The 14,993-nt window shown below is 40.5% G+C and overlaps 1 protein-coding gene across 1 annotated transcript; it reads right to left on the bottom strand.

Moving 5' to 3' along the window:
- Positions 1–603: 603 nt before the first annotated feature.
- LOC117158465 (uncharacterized) lies at positions 604–14,412 on the bottom strand. The gene is made up of 7 exons (XM_033337366.2): positions 13,571–14,412; positions 10,497–10,772; positions 6,963–7,224; positions 5,502–5,784; positions 4,467–4,655; positions 3,363–3,481; positions 604–3,285 (listed from the first exon to the last, which is right to left on the bottom strand). Exons 2-7 carry the CDS (start codon positions 10,560–10,562, stop codon positions 1,778–1,780), a joined length of 2,427 nt encoding a protein of 808 aa, XP_033193257.1. The 5' UTR covers positions 10,563–10,772; positions 13,571–14,412; the 3' UTR covers positions 604–1,777.
- Positions 14,413–14,993: the final 581 nt, after the last annotated feature.

Raw genomic sequence — 14,993 nt, 5'->3', positions numbered from 1 at the left:
ACTTGCCAAAATTTGTCCGCCTCCACGATTCCTGGCTGATCGACGATCACAGCTATACGTAAATTGTTCCTGAAATACACGACACATTGGGTGAGATTAGACGATCATGGCCAATGGCGTTATTCAATCGGCTTGGACGTTATTTGAATAAAATATTTGGAAAATGAGTAGTTGATTAAATGATATTTTGAAAAAATTATACGTCAGTTTATTTGAATAGAAGGATTTTTTCAAATTATTTCATTATTTATCTATCAAATTATATTTCACTTTAATTGATATTTCGTGTTTTGATTTCTGATTCTATTATACCATAATTGTCATTTGTATTGGAAAGGCAGATACGAAATGAAGTGGGAAATCATTTGATCGTAACACAAAGTAACAGTACTTTCCCTTTGGTTATTAAAAAATCGAAGTTAAAATGAAAAGAATTAAAGCAATTGAAATAATGTTTCCTCATTTCTCAGTTTTATTTCAAATAAAATTTGCACATGCCTATTACTCGATGATCGTTACCTTTCTGTCTGCTTGTACGATTCATCGGCCCATCATCCTGTTGGCAGCGAAAAGGAAACGATAAAGGAAACAATAATCCATAAATTATCGAGATTGAACGAGGTTCGTGTTGGCGATGCAACGTTACAATCAGCATGAAGGAATAAAAGAATCGCGAATATAATGAGCATCGTCCATGGCTCGCATCCAACAAACGGGACCGTTTAAACTCTAAACGATGCGCTGTTATGCGTTGCATCGTTTGATACCAAGTTCGATAGGTACGACGCGACGATCGAATAGCTTGAATTTATGTAACTTCTTCCTTCTCAATCACTCTATATGGTATATAAATTCGTAGTTTTTGATTCGTCCTTTTATTTATGGCCTCTTTAGTCCTCTTTGGATCACCTTAATACTGTTCGTGATATTTATCATGGATAAAGTTTCTTTATGGCGAGTCGTTTGGTGGAAATATTCTCAAAAAACGGGGCATCTGCTTATATTTATATCGTAATTCTATGCGTTCAATATTTATGTACTCGTTCTCGGCATTATGTAAAATAGATATAGATATTACATCTTGGAATACGATAAAACAATTTATTTCGAGTTATCGCAAGATCTAATCTATATTTCCCAATAGACATGTTCAAAAAGTATCTCATTCGTTGTTTCATCTTCTGTTCGGAGAAGTATCAAATTCGTTTGATTCTTTGTATCGCGCTATGTTCCAGAAATCATTACGTTTCAAACAAAACTACCTCCACAGCCAAACGAACGTGTCTTGAATTAGAACAAGATCCACGCCTATGTCTCTCAGCAACCTCTTCAAATAATATTTCACTTGTCTCTATGGTATATATTTCGTCTTTCTCGCAAAGTAACCAAATTCGTTTGATTTTTCTGCAACTTTTATCGGTCGTACTCTCCATCCTCGGATCAGTTTATTTTCATTTAAAGCAAGATCTACTCTATGTCTTTCAATGGCTATCTTCAAAGAAATATCTCGTTTCATCCTCTTCTCAAAGTCCCGAAATTCATTTCAAAACATATTCTACCGCCATCGGTGTACGACCACTGATCGCAAATCGAGTATCACAACAAGAACACAACTTTCCCTGCTTCGAATCTTCGGCTGCGTAACCAGATACACGACGCATAAACCGTTGCCAAACCAGGACACGATGTACGGTATCACATCCCATCCGCAATCCCATCGATTCGACAGCCTCCACCCACCTCCGTGTCACCCGAAAGCGAAATCAAACATCGATCCTCAATTACTAGCGGATCTGTTGCCGCTCTCCATGGAACCTCGTCGTGTGTTGTCCGTCCTCAGGATCACTCCCTGGGCGATTCCATATTGTTCAAATGGATCCTTCCTATAGATCATCGTTTCCTCCCTGTGAATCTTATTTTTTGGAGGTGTAGACGTTCTCGCGGGAGTGGTAGTCGGACTATTTTTCGGTGTCAGGGTCTTACTCGGCGTGGAAGATGGACTGTTCTTCGGCGAGTTTCGCAAATTCGACGTGGAACCTGTCACGGTATTATTGTTGTCCCCCGCGGCGACTGCGTTGATCCCTTGTAGCGCGTTGAAACTCTGCATGACCAAATGAGATGCAACAGACATAGTGAGAGGGTTGGCGGATTGCGACACAAGGGGAACCTGCCCAGATTTCTCGTTTCTGGTCGCTGTCAGATTACTCGATTGATTCTCCACTCGAGCCGCTGCCATAGGCAGCATTACCACCGGTGCATTCTCTACTCGAGACATTGATTGCGTCGGGGATCGATGCTCCGCTCTCGGGGTCGAGCTCTCGCCCCGAGCCATCGACGATTGGCCGTTCGCTACCGGTACACTTGACCTCTCCACCGGTCGACCGATCGCCATGTTGGATCTGTCTGGCTGCGTCGAGCCAGCCAATACAGTGGCCGATTGCGTTCTTCTCGCAGACTCTGCTTCGTTTCCGTTCGACACCGGCGAGGCCGGAAACGGGGCGGTTTGCGAACGATGCCTCCTAGCAGGGATCTGCGGGCTCCTCGGCAAACTTCCATTACCGATCAAGTCTACCCGCGAGGTTCGATCCTGGAAATCTTGCGAGGGCTTTGCCAGTTCGGGAGTTCCCTCGGGTAAATTAGATTTGAACCCATTGCCACTCCTCGTTGCAAGAGTCTCGTCCTGAGAAGCGTTCAAACTGCTCACTGGTGAATTATTAATTCGATCGTTCGCCAGTGGCTTCTGATCCTCCATGTTGGACTCGGTTTTCAGAGGTAACGCGAGAGGAAGTATCGCGTTGCCGTTTATTCCATTGGCATGGACCGCGAGGTTAGGATCGCCGTTGGGGAAACTGGCGAATCGGGCGATGGTTTTTCGTTCCTCGGCTACTTGAGGTGCAAACGGAATCTTCCTTTCGGTTGGCTGTCTTTTGATAGGCTGTCTCTTTCTAGCTGACGATGCATGCGTTCTATTTCTATGTCTCTTAGGTTCGTTCTTTACCACTGGACGAGTCTCCGGAAAGTGTCTGCCTTTCATCGAGCTCGGTTCTTCGTCTTCATCCTCGTAGATACGAATGTCCTCGTTCAGATCCGACTCGTCTTCCTCGTACTCTTCGACTATAGCGCTCGCTTGAATCCATTCTCTGATTCGGTCCTTCTTCTTAGCTCTGTCCACCGTGGTCTCGATGCCGTACGTGGTCAGAGTGTGAAGCAGTTGATTCTTCTCCTCGAGAGAGCTGTGGAAACTGTACATGGACGGGCAGAGCTCGTCCCTCTCGTCGGCGCCACCTGTACAAACGTCGAATCAACGAGGTGGATAGGAAAACGAGAGGAAGAGAAGGTCTTTAATTCGGATCGATCGTTACCGTTCATAGCCTTCTCCGCGCCGAGTTTCGCTAACCACCTGTCCTCCAGGTATTTGTTTATCTCCAACACGCTAACGGGACGCTTCTCGGCTTTAGGGTCCAGCAATCGTTTGAACATCCTTCGTAACAGCGAGAAGAATCGATGAAAAGAAATTAGGAGTTTGATAGACGAGTAAAACGTTGGTACAAGTTTTAGAATAAATTGACGAAGGTAGATCGGTGAACAAAAGAAAATTTGAAACTGACATTTGTATCGTATATTACGAGCATTCTCGAGTATCGTGCAAGGACAAAAAGCAAGACTTCTAACTTCTGTGAGAATCATTTTAATAGAATATATAACGAGTTTTGTAAATTCTATAGATTGTAATTTGGTCTACGAATAAGATTCCGTCATATCGCTACGTTTAATGATTCCGTTCACTCAGAGACAATAAACCATTTAACTCGGGGGTTGCTGGCTTGCTTTCAGTCGTACTCGTGCTTGTTTCGAAAACAAACCAAAGCTAAAATGGAAACATTTCTCGGTATTACTCTTTGCGCGACCTCAGAATATAATCTGTCGTACAGTGAATCCTTTTGCTTGTTTTAACGCGCTGAATCGATCCTGAAAACGCCACCCTTTTTATGAACTCTCCTCCCCACGTGTTTAACGAACGATTTCGGTATGCATCGATTTATATTTTTCTTTCTATACTCTCTGTAGTCGGGTTACTATATGCCAGATTGAACTTTCTGTTCGTTAGAATTGAAATTGTACCATGTAGATGTAAGTAGAATTTCTCGACGTACGAATAATTCCTTATTGAACTAAAAAGCTCGAAATTTCGATACTTTAAAGATTATTTCATAAAAATGTAAATTTCAAAATTTCCCTCGATGTAAATAATTTCTTACGAAAATAGAAGTTTATCGGTTTCATTGTGTTATTAAAATTGTACGATTATTCGATTATTTAATTTAAATGATTTAATTACTTAAATTAAACGTCTTGCGTTAATTTTTGACAGATATTAAATGCTTGAAAGCGATCAAATTGTTAGATAGAAATCTTCAAATATGATTAAACATTTGCCGGCGCCTGGTTCTCTCGAAGAAACTGACCTTTGCGCTCGTGAGCTGATCAGCTGAAATAATTTCGGTTTCTTGGCTATGTTGAGCGTCGCGTTGTGCCAGTTTTGATATCTGGTGTAACGCGGGTCGTCCAACGCCGCTTTCTGCCACGGTAAGCATCCGGTCAGACAGACAAATAGGACAATGCCGAACTGCCAGACATCGTGCGACGTGAGAGCTCTGAAAACGTCAAACGTAAATAAGCTGCACGCGTACGCGTGCATATTTTCTCATTCATGATCGTGATTTTAACCAGCTCGAAACGATCAAACCTTTCCTTACTAAAATTCAATGCGGAACTATCCGATAGAACGTTTATAAATTTGTAATAAATCAGATAAATCTTTCGGAAGATTAATGGCTGTAAATATTGGAAATTGTTATAAAATATTATACAAATATATTTTTGAATTAGGTTTGGAAGAGCTATAAATTTTCTCTTGTCAACGATATAAAATGAACGAAACCCTGTTATTGATATCATAAAATATAACATACCCACGCGATATAACGATTCATTCATCATCTTCCGAGACAATAAAAAGATGTTGCAAAAAGAATAAAAGTTACATAGAAAATACGCTTTCCGCATCGTCGATCGATCAAACGTTTAAACAAAACAGAACAGATTGCGTCAACAACGAGATCATGTTCTCCCGTATAAATGTTAACCCAAATATTTCTTCTGGCCACGATTCTCGAATCAATTTCAATACACTACTTCCCAAAAGGTGTTTATCGTTTGAGCACGTTGTTAAATCGAAAGTTTAACGTCGACTAGATTTAATATCTATTCGATCTTGTTTCTATCATAAATTCAATCCTTAATCGAATCCTAATTTAATTCGTCGATAGAAATTATGTTTATACTATCGTGGGTGTAATTTTATAACAGTATTCGGTTTCTATCACATACGTGTTTCTGTTTTAAAAGTAGGACAATCGTTGTTTGCATGAAATTTATGGTAATCCCAAAAATGAAAAATAACCGCGATAATTGCTAATAATGGTCAATCGTATAATTACTTGTACGTCTCGTCAGTGTCGATCTGCAGTACCTCGGGTGGCGAGTATGGCAGCCACTCGTTGTGCCGACGCACCACCGTGTTCACCCTTCTGGTCTCGCCGAAGTCGCACAGTTTGATCCGCGAGAAATCGCTCCTGAACACGAGAATATTGTCGAGCTTGATGTCACGGTGCACCAACTCGCGACTGTGAATATGATGCACCGCTGCAGCCAATTGTCTGACTACCCTTTTCGCGTGAAGTTCGCCGAGCCCAGTCTCCGTTACGTTGGACGTTAAATCTCCTGAAACGATGGATCGTATACGGTGTAATATCGTAACTTTTATGGGAAATGTAGAAATATCAAGCTTCTTTATTGTACGAAAATAGATGTTTCTTATTCGAGTATTTCAAATTTGTACGACTCGAAATATCTGAAAAACGTGAGGAAGGAGGCTTATTTCGAAAATGGAATCAAAGGAAAACGAAGACAAGAATCCTGAAGAAACAATCCTGTTTTGCAGCAAAACAATTTCCACAGCCGTGTTTTTCTTCTATGATTGGGGTTAGGTTGGAGTTAAATTGGTTGGGTTGGTTAGGTCGATTGGTAGATGGTTCCAAATTTCTACAGAATATGGTAAACAATTTGCAGCCAGTATTAACGATAGAACTTCCATACTCTGTGTGGAATAGGTAGTATGCATCAGCAGCGATTACTCAGCAAACAGCAAATTAAAATTTCAAAGAGCACCAATTTATCATCTCGACGTCTCTGCTGGCCTTTATTCCCTTTTTTCCTGCATCTATCGAGATTCCTCCGCGTCGAATATTCCATTATCCCACACATCTGAGCTCCCACAGCCCCCGAGAACAACATTTTTAAGGCGTTAATCATACACGCATGGCGCAATGGCCATCCCACACCGTTATAAATCCACATTCGTAAAGTCGTCAAAGACTATTAGGTAGAAGCTATACACGGTTAGACATTTGATGCCATCCCTCGTTTAAGAGTTTCAATGGAAAAGTGACCCAAATTTATTTGTTCTACTCCAACTGTACCTTTCATACATGAATGTTGTTCTTGAAGGATGGATCATTGTTATTACGAACATCGAATACTTTATTTTATGGTAATAAAAGGAGCAAAGAGCCGAGTGGAAAGGTGGACAAATTTTACTTCTCGTTGGACAATTAAATTTGCATAAGAAACGCATAGATGACACCGATATAACCGAATATTAAAAATATTTGCTCAGTGGAAAGAATTCATATCTGGAAGCATAAAAATTTTTCTTGTAAAATTTCTCGCGATATTCTTCGAATTACACATTTTTTTTCTTTTTTTTTTTTTTTTTGCTGCTTTTTATTGTTTTTATCATTTTTGCTCGAAATTCCTTAAGCGAAGAAAAATCTTGGAAAGCACGATGCAAGTCGATCGATAAACGACATTCACGTGCATGGCGTAAAAGGGACACTCACCAAGAGGAGCGTACTCCTGGCTGAAAACGTAGAAGCCAGCGGTCTCGAAGGCCACATCGTAGGTGGTGATGATGTTCCTGTGCGCGGCCAGGTGCAGTCCATAATGGAACTCGCGAAAGAAGTCCGAGATGCCGGTGTACGCCTTTGGCAGCGCCTTCAGTACCATTTCGGTCTGGGTGCTTCGGTGCTCGGTTAGCAGGATCTTGCCGAACCATCCTTCTCCAACAATTTGTAGAATATCAAACTCGTCGATCAAATTCACCTGTTCGGCAAAAATTCATCAAATTCAGGTGTTGTTGCTTCGAACGAGAGATAGGCGAATGATGAATTTTACGAAGACGTAGAACAGCTGCTGTTTGTGGTACAGGTGCTGCTAACGAAAATATTATCGATCGATGTTAAAATGCTATCCATAGCTCGATATATCGAGAACATTGTTAAGATATCGTAACCTTGCCATGATCCTTGAATTTCTATTTCAAGTTTGCTCTCATCTTGGCAAATCTTTAACCAGATGTTTAATACAAGGTGTAATTGATTTGATAATTATCTGGTAATTAATTGATTCATTGAAACACGAGATGTTTGCAAGTAAAGAATTATCTTGTACGATAGGACATTTATTAATAATGGCTAGCAGCGTCTCTAGCTTTGCGTGGATTTTCTTCGAGTCGGTCGGAATTAAAGAGGAACGCGAGAGAAGTCTATTTCTATTTCGGAACGCGACTTAATTCTGCTATAAGATCGATGGATATCGTTTTCGAACGTCGGAAGATACCTCTTGGAAGCAGAGGATTCCTTTTACACTGACCAGAAACTGCTCGTGGATCCATGAAGTTGCATAATTTAGTGCGATACGTTGTAAACGTCGAACTACGGGAAATCGTAATGCGGTCGTAAATTACTAAAACTAAAGTCACTGATAAGGATCGGATCGGATGAATGATTTTCTTTTCTTTATTTATTGCCAGTAATATTTTTGTGGGAAAAATTTCAACACCGATGTAGGATTTAGATCGTAGATTGTGGAATCTATATATATTTTTTTTTACTAAAACGATCGTTACATTTACAATTTCATTGTAATATAGAGTTAAATAATTTTTCTTCGTACGTGTATTTTAGCGATCACTCGACATTTTTCAGTTTTGGAACGAAAATAATAATATTTGGAGATTTTTATTCAGGTGTGTACCTGTCTGCGTATACGTTATACGCACGTACGTTCGTAAAACATTTTCATTCGAGACCCAGTCTTTGTTTGAAACTTATTTCTTTAAAACGAACACATCATCTGTCATCGTCTACCATTTCCACGTTACAAAAGCCGAGGAGCTACAAGAAACCGAGCTAACGTCGTAATTCTCGTGAACTCAAACTCCGTATAACTTACACGAAACGTGTTCCAAAAACCTAAAAAAGAAGTTGTCTCATTCACGGCGACACATATTCACCCGGTAACTTTAGAGGCAAGCGCCAACAGAGTCATAGACTTCACCACGATGCAGTGTCGTCGGTGTTTGCTGGATACTCCGATTTCCCAAAGTTAGAGAAAGACCCTGGCAGAAACACGATTTGCCACAAACCTCCGTAACAACGAAAACGGTGTCGGTTTATTACTCTCCAACAGCCACAGACAGGCTGTTCGCAAGACTCGTCGAGGTGTTAAAGGTTACAATCGCGTCGCGCACTATCGTAAAGTGGGCATTGAGCGAGAAAGTTGGTTTAGTGCCAGAAAACGGATGAGTCCGCGTTTGCTTCGTTTCGAGGTTCACTACCTTGTATAAATATTTGCATATGTATTATGAATATATTATGAAACATGTTACGTAACGAAATTATTTATGAATATATTTTGTATGTAAGGGGGAGTGGGAGTGTATGAAATATTTTGAAATCTCATCAAGACCTAAACTTCAATTGGTATAAGTAAAAGAGCGAGAACGTCGGATGCCGGATGGACGTTGGTTCTGCGGAGACATCTAACTCGAGTGACTTTAATTGTATCTGATCGATCTATCTTAGAAATGTGTTCTTCTAACTACATTCGAAATGTTTCATCACTCACAAATGTCGAACTGTCGAGTGATGTGGCCATATATATTCTTTCTTATAGTTTAAATTTAACGGAACGTCTGGTCCCAGATAAGACAGGGGAAAAAGAATTCGCGGCAAAGAGACGTTCTTCGATCTTTGAAAATATGTTAAAAGTTGCGCCAGGTGTCCAAATACTTTTACACGGTTGTATAAATATTGCGCATGCAAGCTACTATTTCTGGATCTCGACAAACAATGAATGAGTGGGAACGCGTGAATTATGATTGTTAATGCCACTTAATCTCGATGATCTTTTTGACCTATCGAACGATTTATTGGCGTTATTTGAGGTTATGATCGCAGCTGTTGTTTTGGAGCCTGTTCGTTCCATTCGTGACTCATCGGCAGGCGAAGATCGCGGCTAAGAATGTTCGCTTTTGTTTGATGTTCGGTTAAGGAAAAACGTCAAAGAGTGTTCTTGCGTTGGTCCATAAGTAGAGTCGAATGCCAACTTCTTTATTTAAGTGTTTTATAGGAGAAATAAAAGTCAGAGGAGTCAGAAAGCTTTGTTGATGGATTGTATCGAGCTTTTTGTGCCTCTTATTTCGAGCCTCTTATTTTCAGCTGCTATTGGGATACATCGAGTCGATGTGTTATAAAGAGCATTTGCGAATCTATGGAGTTTATCGATATTACGAAACATGTAAGAAATATGCAGAATATATACAATCTATAACGTTTTTATCTTATCGAAAGTCCAACATTGAACTTGCCAAAAGCATCTGCGCGTTTTCGATAATTCTATAATAGTTCTAGCGTTTAAATTAATCAGTCAATTTCTTAATTAGATGTGAAATTTTACTAGATATTCGAGAACCGAAGAATTTATCTCGAACGTTGTGCGCAGAATTTCAAAGCAAGCGAAAACACTTGCATCGAGTTGTAACGTACGATTTCACTGTATAAATTCCCTCATAAATTCCCTTAGTTTTCATTTCTGAAAAATATTATTACCCTTGTAGGTTATTTTAAAACGGATTTCTTTCATATATGATTTTAATTTTTTAACTTGAACGAATATGATTTGATTTCAATTTGAACGGAATATGCCGTATATTACGATCTAATAATAAAAGTAATTTCCGTGATCTCCGCGATAAATATTGTAAAATCAGAGACAAGAGATTAATAATTAAATTGGATTGCAATATACTGGCAATCAGAGAAAAGTCGGTAAAAGCTCGAGTAATCGGTTCATCCATGGCACTCTAAATTTACGTTCGTCGTGTCCATCCTTCCCTTTCGATTAGACCAACAGCTTCGTTCAATCTGGTCGATCGAAAAATCATATTACCTGAAAAGAGTATCAAAAGGGCTGGTGGACCGATCGAAACGAACGCGCCGAAACGAACGCGCAAACGAAGGAAAGAGGTGAAAAAGGGGTAAAAAGGGGGTTGCTCGTATCACGAGGAAGATTTGATTCGCCAATCGAGTTACCTTCTCCAGCTCGAACTCTCGTATCCTGTGAATGGATCCGCCAATGGCCTTCTTCATTAAGCTCATTCTGACGGACGGTCGTCAATCGTGCGCCACGAACTCGAATTCGAGCCAAAAGTTGCGTTTAACTGTCCCCTGTGATCGACGCAGATATCGCGAGATTTACATTCTCTCGTCTCACGCTGAACGCTCCTTTTCGTCACATGTTGGTCCGTTGGTCTTGGCCTTTACGTCGATCAATCTTCGATCCTGTCGCGAAGTCGATGGATCTTACGACTGAAACGATTGAAATTGAAGGTTGTGTTGTTTATTTGGTAATGGATGGTTCTTTCGTTGTCGACGACTAGATTGATAGAAATTGTGGAGTTCGAATGATAGATATGGCGCTAATATTCGGACATACCGTTGACTTCAACGATAATTATTCTATTTAAATTTGTACAGGAATAATTAAATTACGAGCATAATTTATGCGCGTGGAGATGGCTCGGATTAATCTTACGCATCGTTCTATAACAAAACGAGAAGGATCGCGTGGATATGAAGTATCGCTACTTCGACAACGCGATAAAAATCACGATGAATGGTTTTTACGAGCGTTGTGTTTTAAAACACTTGATGCAGTGGTTTGTTGCATACTTCGCATTCGGTTTTTATTTTTTCTATCTTTTCAGCCGCAAGCTCTCGATCATGTCCAGTGATGGATGGGCGAGACGTGTATTGGTTACTTGAATTGTACCAGGGAGGATTGCGTTTTCACCTCGTATTGTGAACGTGTGTAGGCTGATTATGTATTGAGAAGGGTGATCACAGCCATAAATTCAAGTAAAAGTATAGAACTAGCGGGAAGGGTGTATAACGCGAGAATAGAAAATTATGATATAGGATTCGTCGAAACTGATTTAACATTTCGTTTAAAAATTTTGTAGAAAAATTTTGTACGAGGTTTCGTTCAAATTATATCTTTACCAATATGCAGATATAAAGGTATGTGTATATCTATATATACATATATTACGAGGTATATTTCTTCGTTATTTACTTGAAATTCCGTAAATCGCATATTATTCAAAGTATCTATAATACGAGTTTACACATTGCAATATGATTATTTCGCCACATCGCCAATTGGCGTGGCCGCTCGTTAAAGCGTTAATTTAGAATTGCAAATGACGCCACATGATACTGTAACTATTTACATCGTTCGCAAATTTCTAAAAGAAAGTTGCAAGTTCCCGAGACATTTATCACATTACCTTCGTCGTGCGACGAAGAAAATCAAGCAAACAAGATTGCAATTCTCATTCGCCATGATTCTTTAAAGAAGTTGCGATAATTTGTCCGATTAGCTCCTATTATGATTCGCGAACGTTACGCAAACGGCTTCGAATTAGAAGCTCCGTACAGTCTAGCGGCATTTTGTAACAACAAGATCCTGTTGAGAATTAAAGCGTGGGCCAAAGTGCTGGCGAAGTGGTAGGGGAAAGTTTGCCAAAAGCCACTTAAACCGCGATCACGTACTTCCGCGTAGCCGCAAAGCGAAAGCGCAAGTTTTAGATAATGCGCCCTTTGTGCGGCCGTGCAGGGTAACGACGCGTTTTCACGGAGTTACAAAGCTCGTAAGTGGCACGGCCTGCTCGTGAATGAGAAGAGAAAGAGAAACGGCGATGCAGAAACAGAGAGGGAAAGAAAAATGCGGAGGGAGTAAAAAAAAGTTTGGTGAATGACGCCTTGCGTTGGGGAAGGTTCGCCTGCCACTTCGTCTCGAAGGAAAAAGATATGTACTTACTCTGAACGCGGGCGTATCGCGTTCAGAAATCGTGAAAAGAATCGAGCTCGCGTCGTTTGATGTTCAGCTACTTCCGATGGAGAACGCGTTTTCGCGATACAGGAGCGGCGTATTCAGACCATGAAACATTCATGCCGACGCGGAGATGAGAAAAAAAAAGGTATCGATGCGGCAGAGAAAAATAACGCGGGGCGAAGCAGAGCGTCGAAGGACGTGAAAATGCGACTCGAAGGTAGACGATACCGCGCGAAGAGATATTAGACGCATCGAACTTGATTCTGGCTACCTTTCACTGAGTCTAGCGACTTTTAGTGAGATTGGAAATATCAGGTAGCGTAGCGAAATTTGAAAAAGTTCGTAGGCGATGTGCTTCGAATCTTTCTGTCCGCCAATTTCGGCTTTTCTTCGTTGTTTGTCCGAATTATCTTTGTCGGATTGTCCTGATTTAACCAATCATCTTTCAGCATTGAGAGGAATACAAGCTTTCTAATCAACTTGATATTTGGAAAAAAATTGAATTAATTGATCGATAAATGACGATCAGCGTAGTTTAGATGAGGTTTTCACGTTGAAAGAAAAATTAAGAAAGGGAATAACGGCGGTGTTCGGAAAGGATCGTTGTTAGAGCAAAGTACACGTGCCTAGGACAGAAATAGCGTCTCAGATTCCAGGTTATAATTCATAGCTATGTATTATTCGCTCGAATAAGTTGTTCCTGTTTATGATTTCACGCAGGTAGGGGATACTCCTTCTCTAACGAAGGATTTAAGATCTTATATTTCCGAGTCGCGATAATTGTTGCGCAAGTTGAAACACAACGAAATCCCGCAAACCTCCGATACACACGGGATCGCTCGTCCTCGGCCAAATTACGTTAACTATATCGGCCGTATATTCACCGGATATAAAACTCTTTCGCTAGCATTTACGTCGATTCTATTTCTTATTAAGTGTAAACAATCGTCAGTTAAAAATGACAACTGTATACGTATGTGGGAAGGAGATGAGTTTATGAGATTGGTTATCTTAATAAATGTCGGAACAAAGTAATTAGGACAAGGAAGAAAAGCGTATTATCGCCTAAAATAACATTTACGAATAGTAAATAGCTGGCTTGTCAATGTAATTTGTAATGAAATACAATTTATATCTCCGATACGAAAGAGATTAATAATTCGATAATTTTCCTTAATTTTCAGATAATTTACTAATTTCTTGTCTTTTAGTATGAACATAATCGTTTTTCATTAATATTAGAAATAGATTCGAATACTTAGCCCCATACCTAAGAAATGCCAAGAGATCCGGGTAGAGGAAAAACACCGAAAAGTCCAGGTAGAAGAAAATACCGAAAAGTCCAGGTAGAAGAAAATACCAAAAAGTCCAGGTAGAAGAAAATATCAAACGACGAGTAATCTTCGACAAAAGGTCCAACTGGCGCCTAAGCAATCACTTCTCCGCCTCTTATCGCACTTTCCCTGAGCATAGCTCGGTTATCACTTTCCCCGACCGAATAATATGCTTCGCCAAATGCTTCTTTCCCAACTTTCGACCACACACTCGCCCTTATTCGCACTCATTCGTGCTCATTCGCACTCATTCGCGTTCATTCGCACTTTTGGCACTTCGTTCCAAGAATTCGCTCGGCCAACCCGGGCTACAATTAATCCGTGAAAATGTCACCAGCACCACTACCACGCACTTATTTCTTCACGAACAACTTCATAATGTGCCGAAATCTCGTCGAAACGGCCCGGAATCTTTTGTCTCTTTTGAAACACGAAACTCGAGTTCGGTTCTTTCTGCTGCTCTAACCGTAAACGTGCCTGCCGGGATTCGTGATTTTACAGCGACTCCCGTGTACGCTGCACTCTTCGACTGTCTGCAGTATTTATAAAACACCGACCGGAAAGCACGACTGGCGAGCTGATTTTGGCGCCGAGCCGGCTTGGCCGTGCGCTAACGGCTCGACGCGGACGTCGTCTTCGTGGATCACGATGTTCATCGTCGAACGGCCGAAGAATCGTCAATTTTCAGCGAAATTTACTCGTACACGCGATTTATTTCCAAAGCGATTCACGACTGTTCACCGACCATCGTTAATTTTCCGATCTCTGCGTGTTGTAACCACGTGCTAGAGGTAGCTGAACGCATAATCGCAGTCCCGGGAAAATTGATGCGTCTGCGTCGCGGCACGTCGAGCTTTCTGCGAGCTTTATGGGAACGCTGACTAATTGGGCAGTTATTTCCACGTGTGGAAACACCTCCCTCGGGGAAAAGTGGAACAACGGTAGAGATGCTTCGCGAGGAATGTGCCAAACGTTGTTTTGAGTGAGATAAACGCATTTGTTTCAATCGGATCGTTGGTTTTGCTAGAAAATTTCATTTCCATCGGGGGAAATTCATTTTAGTCGAATATTTAACAGATTGCGTAGCATTCGCGGAATTCTATTAGACAGGTTTCGGAGAAAATGCACGGTCAGACGATTTGTCATTGAATAAGAATAATTTTCGGGTATATAAGAAACGCTAGCACATTGTATTCTGTAGTTTTGGTTAAGTTGGAACGTTTGACACGCGGTTGACCAATGATTTCTAGAGATTGGAGTAAAAAGTTTATCTTTATTATCAGGTAACTTTTTATCAAGGAGTTATGTAATTAATGTAATTAATAGCATAGATGTGATTAAAATTGTTTCGTAAATAAT

This window comes from Bombus vancouverensis, chromosome 5, assembly GCF_051014615.1.
Source record: "Bombus vancouverensis nearcticus chromosome 5, iyBomVanc1_principal, whole genome shotgun sequence".
NCBI classification, from domain to species: domain Eukaryota; kingdom Metazoa; phylum Arthropoda; class Insecta; order Hymenoptera; family Apidae; genus Bombus; species Bombus vancouverensis.
The sequence above is the reverse complement of the archived record's forward strand: the minus strand, read 5'-3'. Positions and strand labels throughout refer to the sequence as shown.